This window comes from Phyllostomus discolor, chromosome 4 (genome assembly GCF_004126475.2).
Source record: "Phyllostomus discolor isolate MPI-MPIP mPhyDis1 chromosome 4, mPhyDis1.pri.v3, whole genome shotgun sequence".
In the NCBI taxonomy this organism is placed as follows: domain Eukaryota; kingdom Metazoa; phylum Chordata; class Mammalia; order Chiroptera; family Phyllostomidae; genus Phyllostomus; species Phyllostomus discolor.
The window spans coordinates 122,468,728-122,482,544 of NC_040906.2; the positions used below are offsets into that span (position 1 = coordinate 122,468,728).

General features: G+C 36.4%; 1 protein-coding gene across 2 annotated transcripts in view; it reads left to right on the plus strand.

Annotated features, from left to right (window-relative positions):
• TFAP2D (transcription factor AP-2 delta) overlaps positions 1-13,817 on the plus strand; it is a 59,633-nt gene that overhangs the window by 35,646 nt on the left and 10,170 nt on the right. For both annotated transcript variants that reach the window (XM_028510920.2, XM_036024223.1), the window contains one exon: positions 2,240-2,353. In XM_028510920.2, the coding sequence (XP_028366721.1) occupies positions 2,240-2,353 (114 nt within the window). The remainder of the gene's footprint in view (positions 1-2,239; positions 2,354-13,817) is intronic.

Consider the following 13,817-nt stretch of genomic DNA (forward strand, 5'->3'; position numbering starts at 1 on the left):
ATATTAATTTGCTCAAATATCCAAGTAATTCCCTTAATATAACACAAGAACTAAAACAATGTTTCAATCTTTATTTTAAGTTTTTAATATATTTTAATTTGATAGAAAATTTAAAAAGGTATCTTTAAACAACTTCAATATTTCTTTGTACTAATGGATCACATTGATGGCCTTCCAGAGAGTAATTCATTTTGCTAGTCTGAAATATGATAATATCAATCTATATTTAAAAATTAAGTTAGTAATTTACTAAAAGCAAAGATAATATAGCCAATTATAAAATAACACAATGCACAACAGATAATGATGCCCACAGATACTGTCATTCGATGCCATCAAACACTTAGCTTAGTTCCTATTTATCTAAAAATAGGTTATATACTTGAAAGTCAGACAACTGAGTCTAACTCAGAACAAAACAAGTGAGTTCAGATCAAATATTCTCAGTGAAAGTTTGCACATGTGAAAAGCATGCATTTAGATGCTGTGTCTCAGACATTATTAGCAGGGGAACATGGAGGATTCCATTTGCTTTAGAGCAGGTAAGGACTTACCCTGTTTGTTTGTTTTCCTCTCCCCATGATTCTCTTTCACCTGTGTTCAAAATGAATAAGGCAAATTCTGTGAAATGAAGCAGTATTTGAACACTGGAAATAAACCTGAGGTTCATTGTTCATTTAAAAATTTAAGAAGGCAAGTACAATATGGTTTCACTCATATGTGGAACCTAGTGAACAAAATGAACTAACAAACAAAATAGAGACAGACTCACATAGAGAGCAGGCTGACATCTGTTGAGGGTGGGTTGAAGGTTGTGGGGCTGTGTAGGGAGGTATGGATGCATTGAGCAAAAAAAAAGTGGGGGGGAACTCACTGACAACAATGTGGAGATTGCCATGGGGAGGGGGGAGGGGAAAAGTGGAGAAAAGTACAGGGGGGATAAATAGTGATGGAGAGAAACTTGACTTGGGGTAGTGAACACACAATACAGTGTACAGGTGATGTGTTGTGGAATTGTGCACCAAAATCTGTATAATTTTATTAACCAGTGTCACCCCAATTAATTAAATTAAAAGGGAAAAAATCACAAATGATCTTTGGAAGAATTCAATAAATTTTAGGTACCTAATAATAAACAAGACTCCACTGATTTTAACTTAGTGATAATTTATTTGTGCTTCAAGAAATTTTGTCATCTTTCAGTAGTTATTTGTTGATCACATAAATGCTTTGGAGAAGAATTAGTGTCTGGGTTCATGGTACGACATTCACTTGGAATAAATTGACCCTTTTCCTTGGCTATATTGATAACTATAATCAAGGCTACATCACTACATTTTTGTGAATGCCCATTATAAATTCAGACAATAAACCTAATCACTATCATATTATCCCTTGTATATAGAATGGCCTCACTTTAGAAGATAAATTCTTTTCAGCAATTCCTGAGGAGTCCTTTACTTCACTCTTTAGCTACTATATTAATCCAGTGTTTTGTTGTTTTTATAACTGTTTCTGTATGTGTTGCTTCTTTAGAATTATACTGTTTGGACTATGTACGACAAAGGCTTTACTATTATACAGCATACATGGTAACGTGGCAGTTAAAACTGAAGCCAATGATCAGAAATCATAATCATAGAAAACAAGAAAAGCAGCAAAAAATGTCTTTATATGGAGCATGACGATCATTTCTGTGAGGCTGGTGGACGACCTTCACATAAGTAGTATCTACATCAAATATTAAGATGCAAATTTAGTCCACAAGAGTCTGAATTATAATGAAATATTGGGAAAAAAATGACTTTCCAAAGTTTACTTGAATCATGACTCTGAAAGATGCCTGTGACTTGATTTAAAGTTCTTTATGGATATGATATCATCTAACATCATATTTTAATTAAAAAATAATTAATAATTGAACTGTGATCCTCTCATACAGGTTTTTCTCTATCCTTAGGTTAACCTGAGGATGAATATTCACTTTAAAATTAACCTTGGCTTTATCCAGGCTCCTGAACTGTTACTCACTGGAAAGGGTTATGATGCTGCTATGCCAAGAGAAAAGTTGCCCCTGTGCCCCTCATCTGCATGATGTGGATGGAACTTCACAGTTCGATTTATGAAATGTTATCTAGTCCTCTTGTCAATGGGAAAACAAACCTTAACAAAATCCCATGGGATGAAATTAAAGCCCCATTTCAAGAGTTCAACTCCAACTTTGAATCTTTTATTTTAGACAAATTTGTAAAGAATTCCAAGACCTCTTGAGCCAAGATAGGTCACCACTGGGATCCTCCAGACCCACTCCAATTCTAGACCTGGACATCCAGAGACACTTAACACATTTCAGGTAAGGCTGGTTTTCTCATGGGTTTAACCTCTTTTTATACTGTTAAAACTATCTTTACTAACCCAGATATTTTTGTATTCCTATCACAATTCCATTTAGAGATATGATATATTTATATGGTGACTGACTGAAGTTTTTGAAATTCCAAGCATCTAAGACAAGGGTGTTAAACTCATTTTCACCGGGGGCCACATCAGCCTTGTGATTGCCTTCAAAGGGCCAAAATAATTTTAGGACTATATAAATGTAACTACTTCTTAACTGTTAAGGAGTTGAAATTACATTTGGTTGAAAATTATATTTAATGCATGGATCATTTTGGATAGGAATATTTAATATCTTTGTGTGATTATTAAGAATTTATGACTTTGAAAGTAGATACTATTATTTTAAATAATCACACTTTTGGATCAGGAGTCTGAAATCCTTTAAACAGTTTTTTAAAATCTTGATTAGTTTAATTTCTGAATAAACAAATGATATAAAAAAATTAATGGGATGTTATGGACTGATTTTCCATGAGTATTATTTCTATACAACTAAAAACTGCAAATGGTTCTTAAGTTAGTCCACACAAACAGAGTTAAAGGGCTTGGAATATATTATAAAAAGCATATTTTGAATTTTATTTTTGAGAGGATTAGGAAAAGAATAGAATTATTTTTTCCAGGTTAACTTATGCCCTGGATACAATGTAGAAAAGAACATATAACTATACAGGTGCATTCCAATTTAAAACTTCAGAATTCTATGTCTATAGGATGTTTCTCACCAATATAAAAATATTTATTGTCTTTTAATTAGCACCATTTAGTTTAAAAATGCTAAGGAAAGAATTATGTTTAAATTTTGAACATTAACATTAAATTTTAAAATATGTTTTAATGCTTTTCAATGGTTATAATGCTGTTGAGGGGAATACTCCATTATAATAAAGAATGGGTACTTAAATAATTTGGAATTTTATCTTCAGGATCAAAGATGTATAAATATAGTATTTTATTTTCTATAATATCACAAGGCTCCTCAGGATGTAACAGACATACCTCTGAAGACTAAACATAGTATTTGTCTTCTAAAAATGTACAAAATGTATAGTTCACAGGACTTTTCCCCTATGACTCATTTGGGTTAGTGAAGATGAGTGTTTAAAACTGGAAGAAAATATAATGCCTAGACATGTAGAGCAAAAGGCTTTGGAGTCAATAGAACCACTTTCAAATTTAGACCCTTACACATCTGAGCTGGGTTGTTTGGGGTAACTTATAGACTCTTTCCAAGCCTTTCTCTCCTTAGCTATAAGTGGAATAAACCACCCTCCCCCCATTTTACAGTGGTAGTGAGCTGAAATGAAAAAAATGAATATAAAGTAAGCATTCCTTTAAATGTTATATTGTTTACTCCACTGCAGATCCAGGCTAAAAGGTATAGATTGCTACACTATCATATCTCTACACATATTTTTATATGTACACGTACTAAAAACATCTCTAATTTTTGCAGAAGTTTAAGTCAGAACTTAATTTTTATACAACTTCAATTCTGGATTTAAGGAAGTTTAAGTTATAAATTTATTCTAAGGAGGAACTTACTGCTCAAATAAAGAGATTAGAACTCTATGTCATGTCTATAGGTTATTTCCAATTATACATGCTGTAGCCTTCATCAGACTGTGAGCTCAAAATAAAATACAGCATAAATGCGTAAATCTAATATCAGCTACAGTGTGAAATAAACAGCCAAATCATTTGTTTGCTCAGTACAGCCACAATCTGCTAATGTGTTGATACTTTAGTCATTTGCCAATTTAATGCCAGAGAACTCTAAAGAAAACTTTTGCTTCTAACTTAAGCTGAATGTTTCCCAAATGGGATTCATATGCTCTTATTGACATCTCCATGCAAAATATGGTAACAGAGTAGTCTGGTGTCTCCCAAAGATGAGTAAAATATGTGGTAAATTGTTCCTCCAATTCTCAGTTTAAAAAAAAGAGAGAGAGAGATTATGTTTTAGGTGTAAAACTCTCAAGATAATCTGTGGCTGCAGATTCTCAATCACAACCTTTGAAACACATAACCAGCCCTGGCTGGTGTGGCTCAATAGATTGAGTGCCAGCCTGTGAACCAAAGGGTCACTGGTTCAATTCCCAGTCCAGACACATGCCTGGGTTGCAGGCCAGGCCCCCAGTAGTGGGTGCACGACAGGCAACCACACACTGATGTTTCTCTCCCTCTCTTTCTCTCTCCTTCCCCCTCCTTTTTAAAGTAAATAAATAAAATCTTTTAAAAAATGAAACACATAACCATAACTTAAAGCATTTAACACTACATGGTGAATCTACTTATAAAAGTGTGATCTATGAAATTTTGCTGTTATTTGTATGTTGAGCATTTTGTTATCAGAAAGTTATGAACCCCACTTATTATACTCTTTTTTAATGTTTGCCAGAGTTTTCATTTATTTTTAACCACATTCCAGATTATTTATGTAGATGAAATCTTTTGATTTTGCAATGGGAGGCAGTATGATGATAGACATCACTTAACCAAACTCACTTTATAGCAAATTTCCTAAATTATGTCTTTTTAAAATTATGGTAAAAAGAATGCATAATATAAAATGTACCATGTAAACTAAAACCATTAAATAACAGCTTCCCATTCCTCAATTCTCTCAGCCCCTGGCAGTGACCATTTTACTTTCTGTCTCAATGAACATGGGTACTTTTTAAATGTCTCATATTAAGTAGAATCATACAGTACTTGTTTTTTTTTTCTTTTGTCATTGGTTTATTTCACTTAGTATAATGTCCTCAGGGTTCATCTGTGTTGTAAATGTTAAATAAATTTTCTTTCTTCTAAAACTGCATAATATTCCATTGATATGTATGTGACATTTTGCTTATCCATACATCCATCAATGGACACTTGGTTTGCTTCCACCTCTTGGCTATGGTGCATAGTGCTGCTATGAACACGGATGTGAAAACATCTCTTCAAGATTCTACTTTCAATTCTTTTGGATATATATCCATAAGTAGAATGATATGTCATATTGCAACTCTATCTGAGAATCTGCCATACTGTTTTCCATAGTGGCTGTACCATTTTATGTTCCCACTAACACTGCCCAGGATTTTATTTAATTCCTCCATATCCTAGCCATCACTTGTTACTTACTTGTTTTTTATTTTAGTAGTAGCTGTCCTAATTGGTTGGAAGAGATATTCCATTATGTTTTTGATTTGCATTTCCCTAGTGATTAGTGATGTTAAGCATCTTTTTGTGTGCTTTTTGGCCATTTCTGTGTCATCTCTGGAGAAATGTCTGTGAATATCCTTTGCCCAGTTTTAATCTGCTTATTTGCTTTTTATTGTTTTTAGTTCTTTATGTATCCTGGATATTAACCCCATATTAGACATGTGATTTGTAAATATTTTCTCCTGTTTGTAGTTTGCCTTTTTATTCTGTTGATTTTTTTAAAAGATTTTATTTATTCATTTCTAGAGAGGGAAGGGAGGGAGAAAGAGAGAGAGAGAGAGAAACATCAATGTGCGGTTGCTGGGGGTCATGGCCTGCAACCCAGGTATGTACCCTGACTGGGAATCGAACCTGCAACACTTTGGTTCGCAGCCCGCGCTCAATCTACTGAGCTATGCCAGCCAGGGCTTTGATTTTGTTTTTTGATGCACAGTTGTTTTTGATATAGTTTGATTTGCCTATTTTTACTTTTGTTGCCTGTCTTTTCTGTGTCATATTCAGGAAATTCTTGCCAAATCCAATGTCATGAGCTTTTGGCCTACTGTTTTCCTGTAAGAGTGTTATAGTTTCAAGTCTTACATTTAGGTCTTTGATCCTTTTGAGTTAATTTTCATATACGGTATAAGATGTGTTCAATTTCATTCTTTTGCATGTCTTAAATTACATTAAGATCTGAATGTCACCAATAGGTTCTGCAACTTTAAGTGAAACAGTGGATAATGAAACCCATTTTGCCATAGGCTAATTGGTACAAGCAAGAGTTAAGTTCGTTAGGCATCTCATCAATGCTATAATGAAATAGTGTTATTCAAGGACCTGATGTTATTCAAGGGACTACTGTATATCCTTTTAAACAAAAGGTTTAAACATGGTTTAAACATTTCCAGTTAAAATCCAGAATGAAGTCTAATGTAGACTGAATTTAAAAGTGTGCATTTTTGTTTTTATTGTGCATTTATTAAAAGTCGCCTCAATAGATTGTTTTAATAGAACTATAAAATTCAGCTTGTTGTCTGACCCTGAAAGAGACTCCTCACTTTGTAAGTGTAGCCCTTAAACCTGGCTTCACAGTGGACTCTCTCTTGGAGCTTTTTAAAAATCTTAAGACCTGGAGTACCCTTGTAAAGATCTGACTCAACCATTCTACAACTGCATTCAGGCACCTATTAGTTGCAGATCTGAAGTTGATTCTGATACGTAGGCAGCTTTAAGAACCATGGTCCTAGGATATTCCCAGGCTATTAGCCCTTTTTATGGAAAGAAAAACAACTCTAAATCATTTTTAAAGTGACACAGAATTATGGAAAGTTTTGTATGTTAATGTATTAGATTCTACATCACTTATTCTGCTAATAATCTGGGTAACAATGCTAGCATAGGGCATGCCCCTTTCATAATTTCCTACTGAGAGTGGTAACTTTTATTCTGATAGAAGCACGAGCTCAAGAGAAAAATTAGTTAGAAAGGAATCATATCACATCTAACTTTGAAAACAATCCAATAACAGAGTGTGATTTTCCAGTTTTTGCTGAGTGCTGGCTGAGAAAGAAGGAGAGCATAATTGGATGGGCATAGAGGATACTCTAAATAGTAACATCATCTTCTGGCACTATTTTGCTTAGTCAAAATCTCCTTCCCAATGCGGAGCACTTGAATTATACCTCGTAGGGTGGCTGATCTTGCACCTTAACAACTATGACTTACTTTCAGCAGGTTGTAAACATCCAGGTAAAGCTCTGGAATGCTCTGGTCTTGGAAAGCACAGATAACTATTCCTATTTTCTGTGGTAGCTGACATATCAGAGAGCTCTGGAACACCGTGCATGCAGTGGCCCTCCTCTCAATTCACAGCTGGGAAAGCTGCTATTTTGGTGAAAATGACAGGAGGCAGCTTTATTCACAATTTATAATTTACTGAGTACCACACAAAAAGTGTCTTGCTGTAGAGAACACAGCAGACACCACAGCTCCTACTGGAAGGGGGAAGACAATTGACTGAAATCTGTGGGAGACTCTGCAGATGCAATTCCCAGGATTGGTGATTGTAAGTAGGCCTGGGGTTCCGCGGGCAGAACAGATTCAGCTGAGGTAGAAACCCAGAGCCCCAATTTTCTGAAATGTTAGGAATTCTTCTCTTTGAGATCTAGGGACATCTTAACTTTTTATTTCTTTGCCTCTTATATTCTCAGAATCACAATGAGTGAAGTCAGGCATCTGTTAACATGAATAACTGGAGGAAGTTAGACTATCTTTAATACTCAGTTCAGAGAGAACAGCCTAATAGAAAAATGAGAAAATTTTCTTTCTCCATAATTCCTTGGGAGCCTGAAATTTTATTGTTTCTAATATTTTAATGTGCTAAAGTGAGGTGGTGCAAGGATTGCCCCATTCTTTAGGAAATACTAATGTAGAAGATAATTACATTCAAAGACTTAAATGAGACAGATTTTATAATAGAAAATTAATCAGAGTTCAGGCAATTACTTAGAGCAACCAGGAAAGGCTTCCATTTATTTTATCCACACTACTTAGCACATAGTATATGCCCAATAAATATATGTTAATAAATGTAGATTATGGTGATATCTGTGTTAGGTCTTAGATGAAACCTCCACTAATTCATTCCCCAAGGCGATGGGCTGCAGAAGTGAAATGATCAATGTGCTTAATTCTCCTATTTGAGTCAAAAAGTATGCTGATATCACACCTTACAAATAGATCCTCCTACTACACCCATAATGCTTTGAAAATAAGAAATGTACAGGCATTCCCAGATAACTGTTCACTTGTGATTAATTTTTTTCATTGATTCTCACTGTTGAAAGCCCCTTTACATTTCCCACTGTTCTTCAATATTTGAATCTTCTGTTCAGCAACCCTGTCAAGTTGTCACCCATTCCAGGCTTGAAAACTTCCAATGATAGATGGCTCTTGCCAGGGTATCCCTACTATGTCTGACAGCTCTATTAGAAATGCTTTTTTTTCAATGAGGCAACATCCATCTCCCTAACGTCCCCCTCCTTGGAGGCTTTACAGTCAGTTCAATCCTGTTTTCCTCCCAATTTCTAAGGACAGCTCTCATGTCTCTCTGAGTTTCTCTTCCTGGCCCATTCATACCTATTTCCTTTAGTGTTTCACATATGTCATGCATTCCAGTCAACTCAACTAGCGTCATCTGAGTGCTGTGTGCTTGGCAACATGCTGAAGAGATCTTTCTTTTTACTTGAACCTGAGCATGTTTGGTCTTTCCCAGAAAGTGTACAGTATGCGTACTCTCCCCCCCACCAACTTTGGAGGGGAAGGTGACAGGGAAGGTAATCCAGAGTGGATGAATTTCTCAACCTTGCAAAAGTATTTTTCAGTGCCAGAAGAGAAATAAAGAAATTTTAATTAAATCTCTAATCCCCACAGAAAACATCATGGAATAAATTACACAACTAAACTTAGGCTTTTTAAAAAGATCTTTTTTTTTTTATTATTTTTAGAGAGGGGGGAAGGAGGAAGAAAGAGAGGAAGAGAAACATCAATGTGTGGTTGCCTGTCATGCACCCCTTACTGGGGATCTGGCCTGCAACCCAGGCATGTGCTCTGACTGGGAATCGAACCAGGACACTGGTTCTCAGGCTGGCACTCAATCCACTGAGCCACACCAGCCAGTGCTAAGCTTAGCATTTGAGAAATAAAATGATTAAGCCTCCTTCAGGATGTTCTGCCCTGTTCAAGGGGACATATAAGCTCATTTTCTTTAAGAATATTGGAGATCCTAAGCCTAAAGAAAAAAAGAATCCTGTATTTTTCAACCTTCAGATCCTTTATGTAGGGTTGAAATCAAACTTTAAACTTAAACTCCAAGAGTGCCATTTTCAGGTATAAAAAAAAGAAAATATACTCATCAGGTCTTATTCATCAGTTAATTAAGCAAGGATAGTCTGTATTTACAGACAAGAAAAGAGCTTCCCTTGAAGTAAAACTCACTAGCAACAATATTGACTAAAAATAAAACAGGCTGCAGTTTTCACTTCCTTAACAGACAAATGGAACCATAATGCACTTCTAGTATGAATCTACATTAAATCACTTGCATTCACTTGACGGTAGTAGGAAGTTAAAGAATTAAATCAGTTGCCAGTAGTCATTGTACTTCACAATAGCAAATGCTGCAGGAGATACATACATAGATCATTTGATGACATTTTTATGGATTTTTAGGTTCAGCATGTAGGAGGTTAGTAACTCAAATAAAAGAAACCAGAGGTAATGGTTTAGTTTTGAAATTTTTATTTATTTATTTTTGGACAGAGAGGAAGGGAAAAAGAAGGAGAGGAAGAGAAACATTGATGGTAACACATTGACCTGGCTGGTTGCCTTTTGCATGCCCCCAACTGGGGAAGGGGCCTGAAACCCAGGCATGTGCCCTGACTGGGAACTGAACCAGTGACCTTTCTGTTTTTAGGACAATGCCCAACCCACTGAGCCATACCCTTCAGGGCACAACTGTTTCTAATAACAAGTTGCAAACATGGCCTGCAATAATTACATGCAAATAATTGATTTTGGGGAATGCATACCTTGGGGAAGAACTTTGGTAAATCTTTATTTAAATAATTTCTGGTTTTTGAGCTATGGATTGGGGGCCAGTCAAAGGGAGAAGGCACAAGACTCTGGGACACACTCAGGACAGATGTCAGGGGGCCTAGCTCAGTCTTCCCCGGTCACCAGCTGGAAGTGTGGATTTAGAGCAGTCACTGTGCTAGTCCAGCCTCTGCATGTTCTTCTGTAAATCAATGCATTCAAGCTGGATGATCTCTAAAGCTCCTGTAGCCCAGCGATGTTTCCCCCATTGCCGATTTACTGCTGCACTTTACATTTTTATTCGTGCTATATTTCCATATGATCTCCTTTCTTCTCCTTATGTTTTAACCACTCATTTATTTTAAAAAGTTAACATTTAAATAACTGTTAAATGTTTTTTTAGCAAAAAACATGGGAGTTAAATGTTTTTTTTAGCAAAAAACATGGGAGTTCTAACATTAGTGTTGCAATTCCCCTATACTACAGAAAATATGAATGGTCTAAGGGGGAGAAATATAAGGAAATGGATTATGTAACCCCAAAAGCTCTTTCCCCAATGTGAAAAAAAAAAAAACAGGATACAAATATCAAAAAAATGCCTTTACCTTCAAAAACTTGACTTGGATGTGGTTGACTTTGGTCTCTCCTAGTGTGTTGGCAGTGATTGGATCCTTAACCTCTTTTTCTAATGAGCTGGATTGAAGTAAAATGGAACCCCCAGACCAATTCCATTTTGGGAACTCAGAGTTAGTGGCTGAGAAGAGCAGGAGGAACATGACCTTTGGGGGATGAGGGACAACACATCTCCCAATCTGGCAGAGACTCAGGGCAGTCCCAAACACATGTCTCCACAGCGTGTTTCATAGAGCACTACTCCTGTGAGATGAGCCTTAAAAGTGTGTCACGATCAAGTATTTCTTGGAACAAGAAACCCCGACTGTTACACTCCCCTTGAAGTATGCCAGTGCACATTAGCATGTCAAAGGCTCCCAGCACCTTTTGAATGGAAGGAATACTTAGTCCCATGTTTTCAAAACTGGATCACAGAAACTTATTTTCCCTCAGAATACTTATTAACATTCCTTAGGTCTCAGGTTCTATAGAAGTTCTTGGGGGAAATGCTGAAGAACTTCATCATCCTCCATTTCCCCAAAATGATAGCAGACATGGTAGTTTGATGTCATTCCTAGGCCCTAAGAGGACACTCCAACTCCCAGCTGCATTTAAACTGTTTTAAAAATACTGATGTTTTGGATCCATCTCCAACCCATTAAAGCAGGATCTTTGGGGTGGGATCCACACATTGATATTTTCTTAATTAAGTTCCCATATATTTAGGGTTGAGAACCACACCATGAAGGAGCCACAGAACATTTGTAAGTGTGCTGTGAGGGCCTTGCTAATGAGGAAATTTCAGTGATTTCTAGCCACCAAAGAACTATATACCTTATATGTGCACCTTAATTAAACTACATTTTCAAATCACTTGGGACCATGGGATAATATAAGAAGATAAATACAATCAGCCAGTTTCCCTTTTTCTCTATCTCCTCAATCAGTTAAGCTACAAAGGATAGACATCATCAAGTTCTAGGAAGATAGGACCCAGCTACTTTCCTCCCGGGGAGGTCATTCTCCATGGCCTATATTCAGGGGTTGTGCTGCTTCAGAGAGATGTAGGGCCTTACCCTCAGAGCTCTGAAAAGAAGTAAGGTTTTGAAAAGAAACCCTACAATCCTTTGCCCACATTCTCCAGGGTCTGTTTCCCAGCCTCCTGCCCTCACAGCTGTTCCCATGAGCTCAAGAAGGCACTTTCTGGCTGTCACCAAGACAATAGTGGGGATATAGACTGAGCCTGGGGCTATATTTGGACCTAAACCTGCAGTAGCTGAATAATCCAGCAGAGGAGGAAAAGAAGCTTGTCTTCCCTTTAAATCCTGCTGCTTGCATGACTGCCCAAGGCCAAGAAAAAGAACTGAAGTTGATGACAGTGGCATCTGTATGCAATTCGGAAAAAAAATCAAAGATATATGATTGCAAACACCCACTTGAATAATGCAACATAACAAAATAATAGTAATAATAGCCCAAACTATTTCAACCTTGCCACATATCAAATCAACGGAGGAAGAGAAGTTTGCTTGTCAAGGTAGAAATTTGAAATTTGACAAAATGAAACTTGCTTTTACTCTGATTACCTGAATGATGATGGTAGTTGGCTATTTTCTCTTGATTTTCAGTCTTCTAGTTTGTAGCATTATAGTATCTGTTACTTCCAGCATTTTGTGTATCAAAGAAAGCTAGGAAGAAACCATCCAGGGTTGTCAGACACAACTGGGTGATCCAGATTTCAGTGGCAAATACTAATGAGGCTTTCTCCTTTTCTTTTCTTTTCTTTTTTTATTAGCTATTGTTCAATTCCAGTTGTCCTCATTTTCCCCCAGTTACTCTCCCCCACCCTGTCCCCTCCCACATTCCTCCCCCAACCCCACCCCATTCTCTTTGTCCATTTGTACTTTATGCATGTTCTTTGTCCCTTCCCCTTTTTTTCCCCATTGTCCCCTCCCCCTTCCCCTCGGGTCACTGTAAGTTTGTTCTTTATTTCCCTGTATCTGGTTCTATTTTGCATGCTTGCTTGTTTGTTTTTTTAATTAGGTTCCACTTATAGGTGAGATCATATGATATTTGTTTTTGACCACCTGGATTATTTCACTTAGCATAATGCTCTCCAGTTCTATCCATGCTGTCTGCTGTTGAAATGGTAGGAGCTCCTTCTTTCTGCTGCATAGTATCCCATCGTGTACATGCACCAAAGTTTTTTTAATCCACTCATTTACTCATGAGCACTTAAGTTGCTTCTAGCACTTGGCTATTGTAAATTGTATTGCTATGAACATTGGGGTGCATAGGTTCTTCTGAATTGGTATTTCAGGTTTCTTAGAGTATAATTCCTGCAGTGGAATTGCTGGGTCAAACAGCAAGTCCATTTTTAGTTTTTTGAGGAATAATGAGGCCTTCCTTTTCTTTTCAATACATATCAAATCAGTGTTTGCTTAGTAGGTAGAAAGAATATGCTGGAACCCAGGCCCTACTCTTGCCAAGATAGGAAGAATCCAGGGGATGATTCCACAGAAGTTTGCTTTAGGCTATGTTTTAGAAAATTGCTTCAGTGGTTTAATTTAAATTAGTTTAGACAAATCAGTAATGATAAGGCATTTCTCAAGGACTATTACAATATTTAAACAGCTTTGTAACTCTTCTCTAGCTTACAACAAAGCTAGTGAAAGGTAAACCATATTTACTCAGATTAAGGAAAGTAAAATAGCTCTTGTGCCTCTGGTAGATTTTCCATTCAGAATCCTAGATTAACTTCCATTTCAAATAAACAATGAAGGTTTTGAGATTTTAAAAATAAATATATAAAGCCTTGGCCCTGAGGAAAAAACGCCCTTAACCAAGGATCACAAGGTATGAAGAAAAGTTTATGAAATTTTTATTGTATGGAAGTTTATTGATAGTCCTCATCATTAATGTCAGGTATAGCCATATTCCCTTTCATGATGGGGATACTTTCTGAGAACTGCATCCTTAGGTGACTTCCTCATTGTGTGAACATTATGGAATGTACTTAC